Here is a 23,023-nt window from a genome sequence, read left to right on the forward strand (position 1 = left end):
AGATCCTCTGCTCTGCGGGGAGTAGAGTGCGCCCATGGCCTTGGCAGTGTCAGTGTCCTTCTTGAGCTTTTCTATGGCTGTGTCGACCTCCGGACCGAACAGAAGTTTTTCGTTTACTGGCATGTTAAGCACTGCCTGCTGAATTTCTGGCTTGAATCCAGACGTTCTGAGCCATGCGTGCCTACGGATGGTAACCGACGTATTAATGGTCCTTGCGGCCGTGTCTGCTGCATCCATGGAGGAGCGTATTTGATTGTTTGAAATGTTTTGACCCTCCTCAACAACCTGTTTTGCTCTTTTTTGCAGATCTTTTGGGAGATGTTCAATGAGATGCTGCATCTCATCCCAGTGGGCTCTGTCGTATCGCGCTAGCAGCGCTTGTGAATTTGCGATGCGCCACTGGTTTGCTGCTTGGACAGCAACCCTCTTCCCGGCTGCATCGAACTTCCTGCTTTCTTTATCTGGGGGAGGTGCATCCCCAGAAGTGTGTGAATTTGCCTGTTTTCTGGCAGCCCCTACCACCACAGAATCTGGTGGCAGCTGAGAGGTGATGAATACAGGGTCCGTAGGAGGCGCCTTATACTTTTTGTCCACCCTAGGCGTCACTGCCCTACTTTTAACTGGCTCCTTGAAAATGTCCTTTGCATGGCGTAGCATGCCTGGGAGCATCGGCAGGCTTTGGTAGGAGCTGTGGGTTGAAGAGAGGGTGTTAAATAAAAAATCATCCTCTACTTGTTCCGAGTGTAGTTCCACATTATGGAATAGTGCTGCTCTAGCCACCACTTGTGAGTAGGCTGTGCTGTCTTCCGGTGGTGATGGCCTAGTTGGGTATGTGTCTGGGCTGTTATCAGACACTGGTGTGTCGTACAAGTCCCACGCATCCTGATCTTGGTCATCGTGGCTCATGGCGGTGTGAGCTGGCGAATGGGACGGGGTGTAAGTTGGCGAAGCCGGAGTTACAGGTGGAGGCGAGGGAGGAGGTGTTACCTTTTGTGCTGTTTGCTGCTGAGGAGTAAACTGAAGCGTTCTCTTTCGTTTGACAGGTGGAAGGGTACTGATCTTCCCAGTCCCCTGCTGAATAAAGATACGCTTTTGCGTGTGATCCACGTCAGTGGATTGCAGTTCTTGTTCAAATCTATGTTTCTTCATTTGTGAAGACATAGAATGCTCTTCAGTATAGGAGCCTGAAAGAGGGTCTGATGTCGCTTTTTTTCGGCTCCGAAAACCCTGTTGATTGTTTTTTCGGCTCCGAGGTAATCTTCCTCTTTTTCTGTGCCGAAAATTCTTGGCCTCTATGGTCTTCGGCGCCACTGTCTCGGCGTCGATCCGTGTCGACACCGAACTCTCGGTGTCGATGCTTCTGTTTAGCACTCTCTCGGTCCCGAGGAGGCTGCGTGCCGGTGTCTCGACCTAAGTCGGACGATCTCGACACTGAATGGGCCTTTTTCGGTGCCGATTGTTGGTCACCGAGAATGTGGGTGGAGCCATGGCCGGTTGGCGGTGGCGTCCCCTGGGCCTTCTTTCCTTTTTTAAGTTCTGATCTCGACGTCTTACTCACAGTTTTTGTAGAGTCTATCTCGTCGGAGTCTGAATCCTGGATGGAAAAGGATTCCTCCTGTTCCTCTTCTGTCTCGAACTGTGGACGCTCCTTTGGCGTGGACGCCATCTGCAGTCTTCTCGCTCGACGGTCGCGCAGAGTTTTTCGGGACCGGAACGCCCGACAGGCCTCACAGGATTCTTCGCTGTGCTCGGGTGACAGGCACAGGTTACAGACCGAGTGTAGGTCCGTATAAGGATATTTGTTGTGGCATTCGGGGCAGAATCGAAACGGGGTCCGTTCCATCGGCGTTGTTCTCCACGCGGTCGGGCCGACTAGGCCCCGACGGGGTGCCGAAATCTACCCCGAAGGGTACCGAAGCGCTTCGATGTTCAACGCGTCGTCGTATGTGTCTATCTCGAACCGGATCGCAACGATACCGTCGAAAATCTTCCGTTTTCAGCTATCTTTCCGTTCCGAAACCCGGAGCGACAGGAACACGTCCGAACCCGATGGCGGAAAGAAAACAATCGAAGATGGAGTCGACGCCCATGCGCAATGAGCACAGAAGGAGGAGTCACTCGGTCCCGTGACTCGAAAGCACTTCTTCGAAGAAAAACAACTTGTAACACTCCGACCCAACACCAGATGGCGAGCTCATGCATACCATGTGTATCTACAGCGACAGATGCCATCGAACATGTAATATCATTAACAGAGTAGGTCCCCAGCTTTCAGTAATGACTCATTGGGGGTTCCCGAATGCCAATAATTATTCAGTGGAGGTCCCCCGGTTCCAGTACTGATAAAGTGGGGGTCCACAGAAGTCAAAAGGTTGGGAAACCCTGCTCTATACAAGTAAACTTGAATCATATCGAAATGATTGGAAGTTTGGAAGTAACCATCCCCTATATTGGAGGAGTCAGTCGTTTTCTCATACACAACCAGGTAGTAAAAGCAGCAGCATCTACTCCTGATCTGTCAGCAACACGGCCTGCCCTATCTATTGCTTCGCCTCCTTCCACCCTGGCCACAAATCTTCCTCCAGAAGATTGCCCTTCCTTATCAGTCCAAACCCCACTTATTCCTGCCATCCCTGCACATCTTCTGCAAGAGCATCCTTGCCCTCAACGCTGATCAGCAAAGTTAGCCAACTTGATGTATCTTTGACCGTGCTGCCTCAAGCCGCTGAACAAATTAAAATGAACTGCCAAAGCCATCAGGAAAATAGCCAAACAATTCACATTCAAAATTATACCACAAGCAGAAATATCACAAAAACGACTGCCACGACTTCGTCCAAATTAAAAGCCAATATAGAAATGCAGCCATGCAAGATAAGCCATAAGGTCCCACTAAATAAGGGGATACAGCTATACAAAAAAAAAATCCTCTGGGTGACCAACTCTGAAGAGAGGAGTTGCACTAAATGCCTGGACTGCAAAGTCACATTGTAGAAAAACAGAAACTTCCAACGTAAGCATGTAGAAAGATTGCACAAACACGGCACTGAATGAAACTCATTCCCTGACTAGTTGATTATGACTTACAGCTTCAGGCCAACACCATGCCAGCAACAAATCATCATATATACAACAACCAAAAGTTATTTTTACACCCAAGAAATAAACCTGGGCTCACTGTCCCTTCACTAGAAGTCAAATGTGAAAGGTAAACATCACAGAGCAAGTAAACCAAAACCTGAAAGTTGAAAGTGTGATGACCAAGGAAAAACCACATGCTGGGCAGTATCACTTGCAGGCGTTTGAGGCCTTGGACCAAACAACGCGTATCCACTTCCTTGCTTGGAAAAGGGGTGTCCGCTAATGCCTCTTAGGACACTCTGAGCCCACTTTACAAGTGGTGTGCCAGGTGCCTGCCTAGAGGAACAAAAAATCTTTCTGGGCAAGGATTGTGGGAGAGTTAGGCTGATGGCTCGTTGGATGGACCTCAGTAACAGGGAAGCCGACAGATCATAACAACTCTTTAGTTAAGCAGGTATACCCGCTAGTTAAATCGGTGTTCTCCATCAGACTGATGGGTAGTGCTGCCTGGCAGAGCATCTGTATACCTGCCCTGCTCCAAGAACAGCTGTCTTTGCCATCCCTCATGTAAGGAGAAAAGGAGAGTGGGGAAAGAAAGGAGAGAGTAAGGAAACGAGGAGAAAAGGAGTGAGGACAGTGAAGAGAGGGAGGAAGGGAAAGGCAGAGCATGAGAGAGTTTTTACTGGGGAAAAAAACACAGTTAAAGGTTAGTTGTGGTTCAGGGAGCAGAAACCCCCAAAAAGCCAGGAAATGTGATAGTTTGTATGCAACGCATAATTCACACCATAACTTATGGCCCTGTGTTTTGCCTCTTTTTAGGGTCCAGCTTGCGTCACTTTCGCTTGCGAGACGCTTTAGGAGTCAGAAAAGGGCTCAGAGCCCCGTTCACGTCACGTCAGTTGTCTTTCATTGGTTCATGGGCTTGCCTGTTAAAATCTGCTTGCTTTCATTAGTGGAAGGGACGCATACGTCATGACTTTTCCGGTGGTTAGCCCTCCTCGAGCGCAGCAACCAAGTACTGAAAACATGCGAGGCTCGCTGTTTCCCATCGGTTTGTGGACTACTTTTTATCTTTTGTTCGCAGCGTGATCTCACTTGGCAGAAGTCAAGCACTTTGCATAACATTGACGATGTTACATAGTTAAATGCACTTTTGCCGGTTACATAGATAATTGCACTTTTGCCGATAATGAAAATGTCACTTACCCAGTGTACATCTGTTCGTGGCATCAGTCGCAGTAGATTCGCATGTTTTGCAATAGCTCGCCATCTGGTGTTGGGCCGGAGTGTTACAAGTTGTTTTTCTTCGAAGAAGTCTTTCGAGTCACGGGACCGAGTGACTCCTCCTTTTGTCTCCATTGCGTAGCAGCGCGATCGTGCTGTTTTTATTTGAATGTGGAAACAAAAATCTGGTTGGGAGCTTACAACTGCTAATAGCAGCGCGATCACACTGTTTTTTTCTTTCAATGTGGAACGGAAAATCCAGTGGGGAGTTTACAAATGCTAATATCTGTGACTCAGAGAAATGCGAGACCCTAGTGCATTGCAAATGCTTGTTTGTCTTGTGCCATCGGTAACATGGTTCACCAATCACGCGGGCTGCGTGAATGATGGTGTGCACTGTGCATTGCAAAACCTAACTGACTAATTTCAGGGATTTCTCTGATTTGTGTTCACTGAACCCAAACTATCTGTTTTCCAGTTGATTTCTATGGGTTTTCTGGCGTATGCACCCACCTGCCATGTATCCCTTTTGTGCTCTGGACAGCCTGTGGCCAATGCGATCGAGTCACTCAAAAATTACAATTCTGGATTCCGTGATTTTCCAGATAATTGGTGCTTGTTTCACATACAAATTGCAGCAAGGTGATCGTAAATCCCATCGGAATAACAATGCTTCTTTGGCAAAATTGTTATTGTTTTTTCTCCCGGGGTTTTCCTTACTCCCATTTCAATTCCTAGGTGTTTCGCTAGGGTCAGCGGCGTATCACTGGGCCTACCATTTGCTGTGGAGTTTTTTTTTTGCCCTACACTGACAATTTTAACATCGTGATTGTGACGATGGCGGAAAAAATTTGAACCTCTTCACCAGCCAATCACTTCATCAAAAAAAGCACAGACACCGCAATTTTGAAACCACAATTTTAAACAGCAAAGATATACAAGCTGTTCACCCTTTCAAGCACAATTTCAAAGGCTCATCTCTCAGAACTACTAACTTTCATGCCAACTTTTAAATGTGTTCAGCGATTTGTGCTGCAGATCCGAACAGTTTTCCATGAGAGCTAAAATGAGAAAGTGCATCTATTCTGACTTCTTATGACGTATTTTCCCCTGCATGAAAATGTGTACGTCAGACCTCAGTTGCATACGCCAAGCAAGTGCCAAATCTTGGGGAGGGGATCGGCAGATAGATCAACCAACAGACCATAAGAAAGAAAGCAATAGTTTTCATGGATCTGTGTATTGGCATGGCTACAATTTCAGTGGATTGGCAACTCCCAGTAGGCCCAAAGTAGAAGAAATTTTCAAACCCCAAAAAGACAGTCACTTGTACTACGTTTGCAGACGCAGAGACTTTGCAGGTAGCGTGTCATGTCCAAGTGGAGATATTGTCACTTTCTGTCTGTAAAGCCTATAAAACCAGACACTCAAGCTTTAAACCATAGACATGTACTGAGGTGTACTAGCTTGAAGGTTTACCCAAGGGGCAGTACTGCCAATCAGCGCAGCCTTTTTTTCGTGGGACCTAAAACTAAGCATCCTATGCTTGGTATCCTAGCTCTGCCCCAGAATTTTGATTGTACTCGCTGGGTTTTTCTCTAGCTCAAGTGTTTAACAGCATTCTTCTACTTAGAGGATAGTCATTGTGTTTCTCATGTGTTACAACTGTGTTATACTGCATACGAGTCTCTAACCCCACCCGCCTCCTAGAATAAGCAATGAGTGACTGACGTAACTAGGTTATCCAAGTAGAGTGCACCACCACTAGCAGTCCTGGGCCCAGCAGCACAGCATCCACTTGGGATACTGTGGAGACACTGATATCCAGAATCAGGACATTACTAGCCCGCCAAGAAACGACTGCTCCACAGACTTGATAGGAAAAAAAGCTACTTATTAAGAAACAATTAGAAAAACCAAGCAAGACAGGATAAAAGATAAACACACTTACAAACACATAAAGTACACCAGTCACACTCGTGCCACCTGATGAGGCACGTAGGACTTTAAAGCAGCAACATATTTTAATACTTGCTACAGCCATGCTATGAAGGGGTAATCTAGCATGTTGCAGATGCTTGTTACAACCATGTCATGGACTAATCTATCATGCTGCTTGAGATGCTTGTTAAACCATGCTATGAAGGAGTAATCTAGCATGCTACTTGAGATGCTTGTTATGACCATGTTACATAGGAGTAATTGACCATGCTGCAAAGAGAAATCTAGCATGATGTGGGAGATGCTCGTTATGACCATGCTATGAAGGACTAATCGACATGCTGCTGTGATACTTGTTACAACAATAGAATGAAAGAGTAATTTAGCATGATGCTTGAGATACTTGTTACGACCATGCTCTGGAGGAGTATGCCAGCATGCTGCTTGAGATTCTTGTTACGACCATGCTATGAAGGAGTAATCCAGCGTGCTGCTTGAGATACCTGTTACGACCATGCTATGAAGGAGTAATCCAGCGTGCTCCTTGAGATACTTGTTACGACCATGCTATGAAAGAGTAATCCAGCATGCTGCTTGAGATACTTGTTACGACCATATAATGAAAGAGTAATCTAGCATGCCGCTTGAGATACTTCTTACGACCAGGGCTTAATTTGTGCTTGTTGTTTCCGGTGCTGAGCACCAGCACTTATTTTTCAGGGCCGGGGCTTATTCTTCTGCCTCAAGTATTTGCTGCGGGCAAAAGACACATATGGGAAAGACGAGAGGAAGGGAAAAGCGAAAAAACGTCACAAAGGGGAAAAGCAGAAAGCTGCAAGAGTGCGCTGAAGGGGCAGGGAGTGGCCGTAAAATGGATTGACGAGGCCCGAGATGGCTTCAGGATTACACCGCCTCAGTATTCCTTGTGCCCACATCTAATTGCAGCAGCCGCATGTTTAATAGGAGGGCTTTGAGCACCAGCACATTTTTATGTACAAATTAAGCACTGGTTACGACCATGCTGTGGAGGAGTAATCCAGCATGCTGCTAGAGATACTTGTTACGACCATGCTATGAAGGAGTAATCCAGCATGCTGCTTGGGATGCGCATAACTACCATAATAGGAAGGAGTAATCCAGCATGCTGCTTGAGATGCTTGTAACGGCCCTACTACGAAGGAGTAATCAAGCATGCTGTGGCAGATGCTCGTTACGACCCTGCTACGAAGGAGTAATCCAGCATGCTGCTTGAGATGCTTGTAACGACCATGCTATGAAGGAGTAATCCAGCATGCTGCGTGAGATACTTGTTACGACCATGCTATGAAGGAGTAATCCAGCATGCTGCTTGAGATGCCTGTTACGGCCATGCTACGAAGGAGTAATCCAGCATGCTGCTTGGGATGCTCATCACGACCATAATACGAAGGAGTAATCCAGCATGCTGTGGGAGATGCTTGTTACGACCCTGCTACGAAGGAGTAATCCAGCATGCTGCTTGAGATGCTTGTCACGACCCTGCTACGCAGGAGTAATCCAGCATGCTGCTTGGGATGCTTGCTACAACCATGTTACAAGGGGGTAATCTACCATTCTACTTGAGATGCTTGTTAAAACCATGCTATGGATGCTTGCTATGGCAATGCTATAAATGAGTAAGGTATCATGCAGTGCGATAGGCTTGTTACGCCCATGCTATAAAGGAGTACTGTTTCATGCTGCTTGAGATGCTTGTTACGAACATGCTACGAAGGAGTAGTCCATCATGCTGCTTGAAGATGCTTGTTACAGACATGTTATAAAGGAGTGATCTAGTATGCTGCTTGAGATGCTTGTTAAGACCATGCTATGGGTGGTTGTTACAACAATGCTATGAAGGAGTGATCTAGCATTATGCTTGAGATAACTGTGCTTCCTGCTGGTTCACAAGCTACCATAAATGAAGAACTGGGTGATTACATGAGCTGCAAAGCAAAGCACAGCTGTGTAAATGGATCCTACCTTTACTCGCACAGGATCCACGTTTTTCATGTTGCATTTTTTAGATGGCAGGGACAGTTTGACGAAATAAACAATACACAGAGACAAAAGAAATACGCCAGCAAACCTGCGAAGATAAACAAGATTCTTGATTATTATTGCCACAAAAATTTGAAGAGTAACATCATCCTATAAAAGGACTTTTAATTAGGTTCACTCCCATTGCAGCTCTGACTTTTGTTACTCACGCTGTTGTTTTCTGCTTAAAAGCACAGAAAGTCGGCCGCAATACAAATGTAGGCACAAAAAATACATGAAATAAATAGTGAGTTTAGAAGTAAATAAGAAGGCCTAAACGTTACTGTGTTGCTGTTATACATGTGTCCTTTCATTTGTATTGAAGAAAAGTATGCCCTCTACTCTCTGGGAGCTTTCAAATAAGGCAGAAATACTTGATGTAGGTGTCTCCATGGAGTTAAGGTTGCCATGGAATACTGATACAAAGTAAGCAATGTCAGTGGCCTTTTAATGTTCCTTCTTCTATTTCTATGCTTCTAACCAAACTCACCAGTGATGAATGATTCAGTCGACGTGGCGGTATTTACTTATTAGTCCAAAAATAACTTGGCCCACTGATTTCCTAAATAAATTAGATATGCTGGCACGTCATGTTTTATTTTAACTATGAAACAAAAAGAATACTTAGCAACACTGCTGAAGTAAAACATACAAGTAACCTTGGGCGTCTAAAGGGTGTACACAGTGTGACACTAGTTCACCTTATGCGCATTTCTACACTGGTTTTAAGTGCAGCCCTCTGCTGGTGCAGAGCTCACACTGTCAGTGCACTATTGTAGGGAGATAAATGGTTAAGATTGGGTCGGGTAAAAAAAAAAAAAAAAAAAAAAAAAAAAAAAAAAAAAGGGGGCTTCACGCAAACTATTGTGTTAGGCGCATTATTCCCCTTACCTAATACTTTGCAAAATAGGGCCTGTACATTACTGTCTGCTGTCACTGCCCTAACCCAATGAGCTTAGAATAGCTAACCTCCTTACACACCATTCTCTGCACTAGGTCTACATACCCTCTGTTTTCTGACTGGAATTGGAATCTATGATTTGCATTTAGTGATTCAGTGAACTTTTCTGCAAGGATTTTAATGATCCGCGCCATCACACGGTGCGCGCGCCCAGGGCAGTGCAGCATACACTGGCGATGAGTGGGTCCTACTCACGTTTAACACTGGCCACTGCCACCAGAAACAGTCCAGGTGCACCTCGCATCAATGCGACTTGGCAGCCACGAGTAGCGCCCCACAGCTGCATCAGCACAGAGTGAGAAAGCTGCGTGGGGTAGAGGCCTATTTTCTTCCAAACCTGAGCCAGCGTCGACACGTGCATGGCCGGACGGGCCCAACAACCGGGTCGAGGAGAGGCGACTCATACTGACTTGCTGCATCGCGAGGTAGGCGCACATGCCCTCATCCAGGCCTCTGAGATATTGTCCGTTGCAGTACCGATATCTCATCACCATAGTGGTCGGCGCCCACGGTCACGCGCAAGACCCTGCCTGGCACATGGAACCACACTGTTTCGGCGGCAACTCGCCACGTGCGTGACTGGTTCAAACAGCACACACTTTCGCCCTACTGTGCGCAACAATAATGGCAGACGAACCAACACCGGCTGTCCCACCCACCCCCACAGCACTCTATGGTCGGAGCACTTGCACCTTACAGCGAGTTACAAGACCCGGCCACAGCGTCGCCCAGGTGAAAAGTCTGGATTGGGCGATTAGAGAACGATTTTGTTGCTATCAGTGAACGCGAATGCGCAGTCAAGAGGTCCCTACTTCTTTCACTTTGCTGGGGATGAGATTTACAAACTTTTCAGACATCCCCCAAACACCGGCAACTATGATGACTATGACGCAGCGGTGAAAGCTCTGAATGCGCACTTCGACCCCCAGCTCAATTCTGATTTCGAACGTTTTAAACTCCATCAGGCACGCCAATGGGAGGGGGAAATCGATTGACCAATTCTACGCAAGGCTGCATGAACTGGCAAGCACGTGCACGGAAGATGACCAACAGAAGGAGATATGCACGCAGATTACACAAGGCTGCGGAAACAAGACGCTCAGAGGCCTGATATTGAGACAACCCCTTATCAGCCTCGATGAAATACTAGTGATGGCACGGTCTCATGACCTGTCGGTAGCCAGGGCAGCAAAAATGGACTTGGCCCTATCGCCAATGCTGGAGAAGGCCCCTCTGATCAAGGCAGAATGTGTGGATGCAGCACAGCCACAACCAGTAAAGCGGAAGCCAAGATTGCACCAATCACTCAGGTAAGGAGCACGCTGCGATCACTGTGGGAGGAAGGTGCACAGTGCAAACGACTGTCCAGCTCTATGAAAGATCTGTTAGAATTGCGGGAAACCAAACCATTTTGCTGCTGTCTGCAAAGGAAATGCCTGGGGGAAAGGAAGAGGAAGCCGAAGGGCACCAACCCAGGCGATCAAGCAGGTGTCATTGAGTGATCAGATGAACACAAACGCCAACGTCCACCGTCCCGTCAGATGCAGGAGGACTCCTCCCCGGAAGAAGAGGAGGAGGCATTCCTGATATCTTTGACAAGCGGCTTAAAGAGGCACAGGCGACCTCAACCAATGTGCCTGATTGAGACTGCAGGGTCGCGAGTCAACGCACTGATTGACACGGGAGCGTCCGTGAGTGTAATGGGCATCCAACAGTATCTACAACTTCGATCTCGTCTGCAACTAACACTGTCAAAGACTAAAATATTCACTTATGGGAGCAGCACACCCCTACCCCTAAAACAACATATGGCCGCGACTGTCAAAACAGAGGGGAAAGCAATCCACACCACATTTCATGTCATTGACAGGGAAGCTGACAACCTCCTCGGTAGCCAGTCGGCCGAGGAATTAGGTCTAGAGTCATTTGCAAGAAGCATAAGGTCATGCCAGGTAGAAGAGCTGCTGAACCAATTCCCAGAGTTGTTCACAGGACTGGGTTGTCTGAAGGCACCCCTGGAACGACTACACATCGACAAGGCAGTAAAACCAGTCGCTCTGCGACACTGGCGGGTTCTATTTCACCTCCGACTGCTGGTAGAGCAGGAACTTAACAGCCTAGAGGAACAAGGAGTGATAGAAAAAGTGTCCGGACCCACCCCATGGGTCTCACCGATGGGGATAGCTGAAAAACAAAACAACCTGGCACAATCAGACTTTGCATTGACATGAGGCTTCCCAACGAGGGGATTAAAAGAGAGACATAACACTTCCACAATAGACTACATAATTGCGGACCTCAACGGATCCAAGCGGTTATCTAAATTGGATCTAAAAGCTGGCTACCACCAGTTGAGCCTCGCGGAAGACAGCAGATACATTACGAATTTTTGAACACACTTAGGACTGTGGAGGTACAAGCCATTAAGTTTTGGCATATCGTCAGCTGTAGAGGTGTTCCAAAATGCGATCAGTCAGACCCTGTCCAGGCTACAAGGTGTCATGAATGTCAGCGATGACATTTTGATTTTCTCTGCCACTGCTGAAGAGCACCACCAGCACCTACATGCAACTCTCAAACGGCTAGGGCTATCTGAACATGTGATCACTCTACACCAAAATAAATGTTCATTCTTTCAGAACTCAATTGACTTTTTCGGGTACGTGTACAACCAAAGTGGCATACAGGTAGATCTGCGCAAATCGAATGCCATCAAACAAGCCCCAGCCCCACAAACAGTGACGGCGGTGCAAAGTTTCCTTGGCATGGCCACCTATTGTCGGCGTTTCATCCCACAGCTGGCAATACTCTCTGAGCCCCTCCGAGCGTTGACAAAGGTGTTTCAGGCACTGAAAGAAGCACTTCTTTGCGAGGCTACCATGGCATACTTTGACCCTTCCAAGAAAACTGAACTGGTAGTTGACGCAAGCTCGGTAGGGCTTGGCGTGGTCCTGACACAGGAAACTGAGCCTGGCAAGTGGGCTCCGCTGGCGTACGCCAGCAAGGTCCCGACTCCCACTGAACAGCGCTACTTATTAAAAGGAAGGCCCTGAACATCAAGTGGGCGTGTGAGCATTTCAATCTATATCTGCAGGGAAGACAGTTTCGGGTGGTCACGGACCACCAGCCCCTGGTCCCGTTGTTTAAGGGGACAGCGCCACACCCACCGCCCAGGATCAAACGATGGGCTATTCAACTTCAGCAGTACTGCATGGAGGTGACGTACCGTCCTGGTGCCAAGTATCCTGCTGATTTCCTCTCATGCCACCCAGGTAAGCCAGCTCAAGTCCCCAGCCCCGGTGAGGTGGCCACAGAGGCACATGTGCAAGCTTTGGCTGTCAGCAGTTGCACCAAGACACTAAGCCTGAAAGAGATTTCTGATGGCACCCAAGAACACAGCGCTCTGACACGAGTAAAGAAAGTCCGAGAGTTTGGCTCCTGGCAGGACTGACTGGGATGTGGCAGAAAAGGACCGTCTGGTCAAGCTGTGGAGAGTAAGAAACGAACGGAGTCTAACTCCTGATGGTCCGATACTTGCGTGGGCACCGGCTGGTGATACCACTCCAACTGCAGCAGCAAGTGATCCTACTGGCGCATGGAGGCCACCAAGGGATGGCAAAGATGAAAGCACGTATGAGGGAGAAAGTATGGTTCCCTGGTTTGGAAGCCGGGGTGGATGACTGCGTGAGGAAATGCCCAGCCTGTCAACTGACCGCTGTCCCAGAGGTATGCTCCTGTCATCACTGAAGAACCATGTAGCGCACCGTGGTCAAAGATCAGCCTCGATTTCGGGAGCTTCCCAGATGGCCGCATCACACTAGTCACTGTTGATGGATACTATAAATACCCAATTGTTGAGGTGATTGACTTGACGGCCTTTGTCAATGTCCTCCCGGCCCTTGAGAGACTATTTGCTATGATTTGGCTCGCTGACGAGGTCAAAACTGACAATGGGCCACCATTCCAAGGGGCTGAATTTCAGGAATTCTTACAGAGTGTGGGTATCCACCATTGGAGAATCACACCACAATGGCCCCAGGAAAATGGTGAGGTTGAACATTTTATGCGTATGTTAAATAAGGTTCTTCAGATTGCCATATTAGAGGGTACTGACCCAGAGCGCAGTCTTCATCATTTCCTGCGTGAATAAAGAGGGACACCCCACTGCACCACTGGTTGAGCCCCTTGGTCCTTAATGCTCGCAGGGCAGTGACGAGACACCATCCCAACCCACTCAGAATGGCGACCAACTCCCTACCACCTGGAGCCTGAGCAGGTCAGACGAAAGAGTCAACAACCGAGCGAGTCGGTCCTAGCATGCTGCCTCTCAGGATATTAGGATGGTGATCGTGTGATAATGAAAGACCGGAGGCCGGGGTGGAAATTCCACACACCCTACGAACCATGAATATGGACTGTCGTCAAGACAAATGGCACCATGGTAACAGCTGAAAAGTGAGGAGAGGGCAACGCGAAACATCTCGTGGTTTTGAAGAGCCACGTTCGAGGAGCCCTCAGAAGAACTGCGTGATGATGACTGCTCCCAGGAGAGGTCAGTGAGTGAGGGCTCTGAGTCTAGGTGTGTGGACCAGTCATCAATGGCAGAGGACACACTCCCTCCTGCATCATCGGCGACTACCAACTCTCCAGCCCCATCAGGTGAAGGTCGGTTACGGTCGCAGAGGTACAGCCTTCGGCCCAACCCTCAGCCCGGTCAAAGACTAAGATTTTGTATGTAGTTCATAATCATATCATGTTTGGATCTACTTGGGGAGGGATATAATAAAGGGATTGTTTGGTCTAGTTGTTCTAGGGTGGGTGCACGTTCGCAGTTGACCCGGAAGGTCACGTTACTGTTTCCAGGATACAGCAAGAGTATAAATAAATGGGAAGAATGGCACACCGGGTCTTTACCTTCCTGCCACATAGTCACAGGTGTGAAACCGTTATTTCAAGCGCTCGCGCCATCACAATATGCGCGCACCAAGGGCACTGCAGCATTACACATTCTAGTCACGCAGAGCTTCACTGCGCGGGGTGTTTCCACATTTTGATTCTATTTTTTCTTGATATTTTTCTTCGTTTTCATTCATCTGCCCCTCTATTCTCCGCTTCTTGGATTGCCACGATTCCCATCTTTCTAGCTCCTCCCCATGTGTATGAGGGGTGCTGAGCAGAAGGCCTGTCAGCTGGCACTTATAAAACTCTCTGGGCAGTGCCAGCGCATCAGAGCTCTACCGCTCCGGCGAGTACCCCTGGCGGAAACGGGCAAACTCGGTAATGACACAGACAACAGTCATTATTCTATGCACTGCCCACTTTAATGACTGGGATGAACACGTTTTTTTGCTGGAAATATTTGTCGCACGTGTGACTCCACGTGTCGGGCTAGCTTATGGGCCATCCGGCTGCGAGCTCAGGTCAATAACTCAGGCCCATCCCGAGGCAGCATGGGCTGTTCACAGTAACCAACACTTTCCATTTAAATTCCAACCTCAGAATAAACAAACGTGACAACATTTTCAAAATTGAAGCTCCTAACATGTAGGGGACAAGCAGTTGATGTATCAAAGGTGAGAGGCGCCTGAGACAACCAATGCCTCCCCCTCCCCCCCCCGACCCCCGCCACACGGGGCTCCCATAAAAAATATAGCGAATGGGGTGAATTAATATCACCACCTGGACAGGTAGGTAGGTAGGTAGGTAGGTATACCGGTGATAAATGGGGCAGAAAGGGAGGAAACAGACTCCGAATATAATGAAAGGTATGGGATGGAGGGGAGATTTTCCTCCATCATATATCAGCCATTAAAGATGCGAAAAGAACAATATTGAGCCAACTAAAAACACAACTGAGTTCGTGAGCTTCACAAGATTACTAGACAATGCTCTGGAAGCTTTCGAGGCACCCTTCTTCTGGCCTGAGACGCCCTTCATTAAAAAAATATACAAATAATGAAAGGATCACGGCCTGAGGAGCATTTCCAACCAACCTGCCACTCCTCATTTTAACATTCCCTTCAGAGGGGAACAGGGCAACATGAAGGGGGTTATTAGTTTAGAGCGTAATGCGTCTAAATGCTCCAACATTCATCAGGTAATTCACATGGGGATACACAGATGTTTTTTTAGAAAATAAAAATAAAATGATGCTCAAATGGTCAGGAGAGACGTATAGCATCTCCAATTTAAGCACTAAGCCATGGGTCTGCCACGCTCGGCAGGGCTGCAATCTGAACAACAAACATTTGCAAAACCAATAGGTTTGAGTTTTAGGTGCTAATGCATTAAGCATTACTGTATCAGAGTGAAAGACAAGAAGGAGAGCCCACAGATGGCTGCAGGTGTAAAGTAGTCTCTGTTAGTGGAGAAGTGTGGCTCAATGGTTAGAGCGGCAGTCCCTGAAGCAGAGATCTGGCTCAAGACCAGGGTTCAAGTCCCGCTTCGGCAGGTCTTGGGCTCAATTCCCCTTGACCAGATAACTCTCGCCTCGGTGCCTAATCTAATTCATGGGTCCCACTCTGCAACGCTGGGCAATAGCTTGCTTAATCTCCACAACGGCCCCAACAGCGCTTGGATGCCTGGCTTCACCCTGGGGGTGCTCAGGAGTGGGCGCCTCACAGGGAAAAGCCAGGAGGGGTTCCATAGCGGTATGAGTACAGCGCCTTGAGACCCTAACGGGTGAGTAGTGCGCTATACAAGTGCTAATTTACATTTTTTAACACCACTCCTCTCCCCCCGCTTGCAATAGAACTTCAATGTAAACCCTTCACTGAAAGCTGAAGGAAACACCCGAACAGCAGAGTATTACGTAAGACTGATGCTTCACTGGGCTGCGTCAAGCTTCGATTGACAAACTATCAGGTCAATGGCTGAAAGAGGTGGGTTGAAGAAATCCAGCCCCTCTATGTACACTGTTGGCAATAGGCCATTGCACAGCTGTGCCGTCAAACCCAGACCTAAAAAAAATCACAAGCTGAAAGGGGCTTATCCACAAGTGCAGGCCAATAGTGTTGCAATGAAAAACAAGCATTTGCAATGCAATGGGTCTCGCGTTTACTCAAGTTAAAGCTATTAGCGTTGTGAATTCCTAGCTGGACTTTTCTTGCCACATAAATTCAAAATGAAAAGTAAAACAGTTGACATAAGCGAGCCGATTCAAAGCGCCACGGCTGCCATGAGTGCAAAAAAGAGACACAAAAGGAAAAAGAAGTTTGCTTGCGGTCAAATGTATCGGCAATCGTGCAATCATCCATGTAACTGGGTCAATGGCCAAGGCAGTAACAAAATTGTCCCAAGGAGGGACAAATGTAAAGCATTTACCAATGATAAAGGATTTTTGAAAGGCAAGCCAAGCCCACGAACGAGTGATAGTGTGGGCGTGCGGTGGGCATGGTTAAAAGCACACAGATAGATTACAGCACTTCAGAGGGGTTGCGCGCTCGACCGAAAATATTTCTGGTACAAATTCCTTACCCAAAAGAGTGGCTTCTGCTAGACCTGTGTTTTAATACGTCTAAAATAGTTACACAAGTACTGAGGATTTCTACAGACACTGGTGATTGTCTTTTTTGGATGGGATGGGGTCACACGGTCACCTTTGTAAGAAAAGGATTACTCATATTAGACGTACACTCCCCAGCTTCAGAGCATGTAACTGCAGAACCATTACACAGGGACCCAGCTGCCCAGAGAGGCCCGCGCGGGATCCCCACAGCTCAGTGGGCATGAGTGGACCCGGTGCCTGCAAACACTTCTTTACGTGTTTACCGTCCACGGGGACACCACAGCCACCCCCCTGCAGACTGCAGCACAGGGTAGCGCCAGCATCGGCGAATCACAGCGTGGGAAATGAAGTTCAGGCGCAAATATTCTTACTGTGCTATGAAACGCCATGGCTGAGGCAAGAAGCACTATAGGAACAAGTGCAGAAGAGGTATCCTAGAAAAAATGAACTAGGCCCTCTGTGACTCGAGATAACATTGCAGTTATTTTGTTCACTGCAATGCATGTTTACATGGTATAATCCAAAATCCAGTTGAACGGCTAGGCTGTATAGTTAAATCCAAATTTTGATTTCACTGACCCCTACGTAATATATGGAAGTCAACTGGGCTTCAAAGAAATAAATAGTTGCAGAACAGACGTAGATAGAAAACCAAATTGCACTGCAAGGTAGGTGTAGGTAGAGGCAGATGTAGGTAGGTGTAGTTCGAGAGGTAGGTGCAGAGGTAGGTAGAGATATCCAAGAACAAAGCACCATCAGAGCTATAAGTGCAAAACAAGAGGCAATACCATGTGTAACAAAACAGGCTGCAGAAAGACATCAAAGACATAGTAAAAGCAGCCCACTACAATACATTGTGTAATCACAGTAATTGTAGGCCTGTTGCAAACAAACCCTAGGGGAGAGGATGGGGCCTACCGGCTAAGCTGCCGACTTTGGAGCTGGGAAACCAGGTGTGATTCTCGGTGTCGGCTCAATATCCTGTGATTCTGGGAAAATCACAATCTCCCTGTGCCTACCAAAAAGTAGGCAGGGCGCAGGAAATTCGAGGAAATGTAGCCACTTTATGGGATCACCACAACAGCTGAGATGTGAAAGCCTGTGGCCGCCAGAGGACCACCGCAGTTGGCAGCGATGCAAAACTGCGCGGTGCAGGCTCATCCCTCCTCACCTCAGCCGGGCACCTATCACCCACCTCCCTGTCGTAGAGGTCCAATAGCAGAGGAGCGCTGCATCAGGTGTGCAGCCTGCCCAGCAACAACAGGAGTGACGTAGACGATGAGGTCAGGGAAATGTGGAATGTCCGAAACCAACACGACCAGGATCATCCAACAGAGTAGAGAGTGGGCCAGGCGCCGAGCAACCAAGCGCAGCAGCTAATAAGTTTGTATAATTCCAATATAACAGCCCAGCTCTGTTGTACTATTAAAGGTATCAAATATTAGTGCACATTAATGGTGTGACTCAGCCATTCCCATGGGGTGGCTCACAGTCAAGGGGAAGAGGCAGCTCTCACAATGAGCAGAGGTTGGGGGGGGCGCTGGTGCCCCCGAAGCCATTGCTGTCTGCAGTGTGGGTGGCGTAAGGGAGTGCAGGCTGGCTGTGCCGCAAGCATCTCGGCTTAACAGCCAGAGCTGCCAACTTTGGAGCTGGGGAAACAGGTTTGAGTCTCGGCATCGACTCAACATCCTGTGATACTGGGAAAATAATCCCCTTGCCCCTGCAAAAATGACTGAGTAATTGCATAACGTAACTGGTGCTCATAGAAAGCACTTCAGTACCTTCGGAGCAGGTTCGCGCTAGATGAAACGGCAAAAAGAAACACATTATCAATATGCAAAACATTGGCACCATTGTAGAAAATGAGCCAATGCTTTCAGCTGATTTACAGCCCCTGCAGCCTAATTGTTTACAACCACAATGGATTGTAATATAGAGCCTTGTGGCTGTGTGCGTTGTTGTTGATTCGGTCATTGAAGGCGGTTCTCTTGATCGCTCGGAGGAGTTGGTGGTGTCTACGGATGGTGTTTTTGAAGGCTGTGAGGTTGTCCAGAGTCTGATCTTGGCGCCACTTTCTTTCGAGTCTTCAGCAGCTTTGCTTAGATTCGTGGAGGCCAGCGGTAAACCAGAAGGCCTTTCTGTCGGTGAGTCTGCTGGAGGGATTCTTGATTGGGGCGAGAGTATTGGCACAGGTCTTGACCCATTGCCTGAAGTTGAGGGCAGCTGCATCAGTGTTGGTGGTGTCGATGGGTGGGTTGTGGGAGAGGGTTGCGATACGTTGGTCTTCGGTGACCTTGTTCCAGCTGCAGTGGGGGATCCATTGTGGGTGGTGGTGGTATGTTGAAGGAGAAGTGGATGCAGCGGTGGTCTGTCCAGTGGAGTTCGGTGGTGTGGCTGAAAGAGACGTGATTGCTGGCGGAGAGAATAGAGCTGAGTGTGTGTCCTGCGGAGTGGGTAGGTGTTGTGACGAGCTGTTTGAGGCCGAGGTTTGAGAGGTTGTCGAGCAAGGTTTTCGTTGGTGTTCTCTAGGTGGAAGTTTAAGTCCCCGAGGAGTATGTAGTCAGTGGATGCGAGAGCGTGCGTGCTGCTGATGATGTCGGTAATGAACTCGCTGAACTGCTACGTGGGCCGGGGGACCTGTAGACAAGGGTCCCTCAGTGGGTGGTGTTTGGGTCAGTGTGGATTTGGAAGTGCAGGTGTTCGGCGGTGCTGAGGGTGTCTTCGGTGTTAGTCGTGATCCTGATGGTGTTCTTGTGGAGGATGGCGAAGCCTCATCCTGGTTTGTTGAAGTGGTCCCTGCGGGTGATCTTGTAGCAGTCCGGGATGGCTATGGCAATGTCAGGCGCTGAGGAGGGGTTCATCCAGGTCTCGGTTAGGAAGGCGACGTCTGGGGAGGCTTAGTCGAGTAGATTCAATAGCTCTACTGCGTGCTTGTGGACGGAGTGGGTGTTGAGGAGGATACATCTGTGATGGTTGTGTCCTACCTTGGTGGGTGGGTCGTTGGTGTGGAGGATGGTGAAGGTGCAGTTCCGGCAGGAGAAGGGTCCGCGGGTGGTCTGCGGTGAGACTTGAAGGCAGGCGGGAGAGCAGCCGGTGTTGAGGGGGGCGGAGGGTGGCGGCGGCGTAGTGAAGACATGCGTGGCGGCAGTGGGGAGGACGAGAGCCAGGTGATCTGTCACTGGGCGCGGTCCAGGCGCGGATGGGCGCAGACGGGTGTCCCTTTGGCACGCCAGCGGCGCCTCTGCTGCGCGGCCATGCAGTGGCCACCATTAAGTAGGTAGGTGGGGGGGAGGAGAGGACAGCTGGGAGGCGGGCGAAAATGGTGCGAAAAAGGGGGTGGAGCTGAAAAAGGGGTGGGTCCGCAGCGGCGGGAGCACAGCGCAGGAGAGAGAGGAGGGGTAGGGGCCGCAGCGGCACGGGAGAGGGAGAGGGGCAGAGCGAAAGTGAGAGAGAGAGAACAGAGTGAGAAAAACAAGGAAGAGTGTAGCGCGAAGCAAAAGGGGCACTAAGGGACAGAAGTAAAGCAGAGCAGAGAGCAAAGCAAAAGGAGGAGAGGCGCAGAAGATAGCCTAGTAGGAAAGCAGAGCTCTCCCGCCAGACACCAGGATGAGGTGCAGAAGCCTGTGGGTGGAGGAGGGCCTCAAACTCCTGACAGGGGTGAGGGGTTCAGATGAGCCAGGGAAAGGGCTCTACTTATGGGAGGCAGAGCAGTGCACTGACCAGGTGGAATGTGTACTAACTGGAGTGGGACAAGTCTGGGGGTTATTAGTACATTCCTTATCAATCTCGGTCAACCCTGCTGCCACAGGACTGCCTGGAAGTCATTTTGGGCGCGCTGAGTGCAACTTACCAGGTACAAAAAAGCATCCAAGGATAAAATAATGCATCGCTCCCCTCTCCAGAAGCGGGCGGTTTCAAAGCTTCTATGGGGCAGTATCAACTCCAAGCAAAATAACAATTGAGCACAACAAATGATACCGGCTCATGGCAGCGGAATCAGACTGACTGATGAACGTGCAGTGCTTCCCACTGCATGGCTGGTGCTGCTGACCGGGGCATAGCGAAGGCAGACAGTAAAAACCTTACGAAACTGCAAACATGAAGTAAAATACTTAAGTTTGAGATCTCCTGAGAAACGTACAAGAAACGAACTGCAGTATAAACGATTTTCCTCGAACCTCACTACAGCGTTTGGACAAGTTGTGACACAACAATGTGCGCTGTAAACCTCGCCGCCTCTGGGCGCTTGGGATCACTAGGAACAGCCCTTGCCAAGCGTATGAAAGATGCAGGAGCGACAAACGAGAAGCGCCTGGAAACCTTCATCGCAACGTCGTTCAGACGGAACAGTGCTTGATATGGAAAAATTCAAGTGCAGGTACTCTTGTTTCCGAGAAGTGCCGGTACTCTCCAATTAAAAGTATTATGTTTTTCTTGAGGTGTGCCGGTACTCTCCCTCTCAAAATAAAGTGCCGGTACTCGGTACCGGCCCATTTAAAGCACTGAGACAGAGCAATGTGTGCGTGAAACACCTGTCAGCCCAGGGCTCACCCTCGCCCTTCCATGCTCTGCGCGTGGCTGCCTTCCACTCAACATCCCCCAGAGGCACTCGCCCATATTGTTACTGTGAAAGTGCACATTAGTGTCAAACTGGCACAGGAAGCCGGTGCACTGCCCTTTGCTAAACACCAACCCCAAGAAACCGCAAAAAGTGCCTGCTTACACGACGCAGGCTCATCCAACGAGGCATGAACCCCACTTCGGCGTGTCCTCCGGAAAGGAAAAACAAACACACGGCGTCATTTTGGGAGCTTAAGACACATCAGGGGTGGTGTTCCCACCCACCTCCTGGACACTCACCAGGTGCAGCTCCTGCCGGCGGGCATGCTGCGCCCCGGAGGCGGCGAGTCCTCTGCCGGAGGCTGCCTTCGTGCCAGCCTGGCACGCACACGGGCACTGCCGTCGCCCTTCATTTCCTGAACCTCGGCCCCTTCCTCGGGGCATCAGCGGGTTAAAGGACCGGGTGCACGGTCATACGTGCGGGCGCTGCCCCCTGGCGGCGACCGCTCTAACTGCAGCTCCTGGACCGGGCGTCCGGCAGCATCGCTGGGAACACGGGGCATGTGCTGTGATTCACGGAGCCACTCAAGGGGAGGGAGAACCGCTCAGAAGCCGGGCTGGTCGTTTTGTCGGGGTCTGCTTTAAAAAATACTGATCACATTTAACGCGCACATTTATAATAACAACGGTATACAAATGAGTAGAGGTCAGCTAAAGAGAACGCACGTTTTCTGCTTTCGCTCTCAGCAGCAGTGCTTAATTTGTAAATAAAAATGTGCCGGTGCCCAAAAGCTCTCCTTAGAAACACACAGCTGCTGCCTTTAAATGTGGGAGTACAATACCGAGGCAGGTCATCCTAAAGCCACCTCGGGAATCTTCAATCCATTTTCAACCACTCCCTGCCCCTTTAGCTCACTCTTGCAGCTTTCTCCCTTTGTGGGTTTTTCCCTCTTTCTCTTCCTCTGTCTTTCCCATAAATGCCTGTTGCTCCAGTAAATGCCTGGTGCAGAAAAATAAGCGCCGCCCCTCAAAAATAAGTGCCGTGCCCCGCACCGGAAACTACCAGCTCAAATTAAGCACTGAGCAACCATCTTCTGCTAAAACCAGAAGTTCTGCGAGCAAGTTGCTATATTATCACCCATGAGCATCCATCTGGTAATTTCTTTACTGTTCTGTGGTGTGTGCAAGGCCTCCCAGGGCGTGTGCTTGCATATTCGTGCCACGCGTCACACAGCGTGTCCTCCACGGCTGCCCTCAGTGCGCCCTCTGGATACGTGTGCAGCCTGGGTACCGGGACGGCTTGGTGGCTTGTGCGATGGCGGCAGGCAGCGTTCACTGACTTTCATGTTGGCTTGGTGTTCGCAGAGTACGGCGGACGTGAGTTAATGAGGGTTTCTGCACGAAGATATAATTCATATGGTAAATAGCTTGGAGTATAAATGGTGTTGGTCAGTTTTTTTTGTTTGGGGGGGGGGGGGGAGGGGGGGCGCGACACTTTATTTACTTTTCTTTTTCATGGCCCGAACTCGACTCTTATTGGAGCGCTTTACATGAGCACCAGTTAAATTTTACGCGGTCACACCCTTTTTTAGGCACAGGGACATCCGAAGTACATGATACTGAGAAAACGCCAGGACCCTAACCTGGCTCCCCAGTTCCGATGTCTGCAGCTCTGGGGTCAGTCCAAAGCT

At 49.0% G+C, this 23,023-nt stretch overlaps 1 protein-coding gene across 4 annotated transcripts in view; it reads right to left on the reverse strand.

Moving 5' to 3' along the window:
- The window catches only part of ST3GAL5 (ST3 beta-galactoside alpha-2,3-sialyltransferase 5), a 248,752-nt gene that overhangs the window by 89,549 nt on the left and 136,180 nt on the right, over positions 1 to 23,023 (reverse strand). For 3 of the 4 annotated variants that reach the window (XM_069204243.1, XM_069204260.1, XM_069204251.1), the window contains one exon: positions 8,248 to 8,353. In XM_069204243.1, the coding sequence (XP_069060344.1) occupies positions 8,248 to 8,353 (106 nt within the window). Of the gene's footprint in view, positions 1 to 8,247; positions 8,354 to 21,632; positions 21,776 to 23,023 lie in introns of those variants that run through there. The other variant, XM_069204235.1, reaches the window with a different exon arrangement.

This window comes from Pleurodeles waltl, chromosome 1_2 (genome assembly GCF_031143425.1).
Source record: "Pleurodeles waltl isolate 20211129_DDA chromosome 1_2, aPleWal1.hap1.20221129, whole genome shotgun sequence".
NCBI classification, from domain to species: domain Eukaryota; kingdom Metazoa; phylum Chordata; class Amphibia; order Caudata; family Salamandridae; genus Pleurodeles; species Pleurodeles waltl.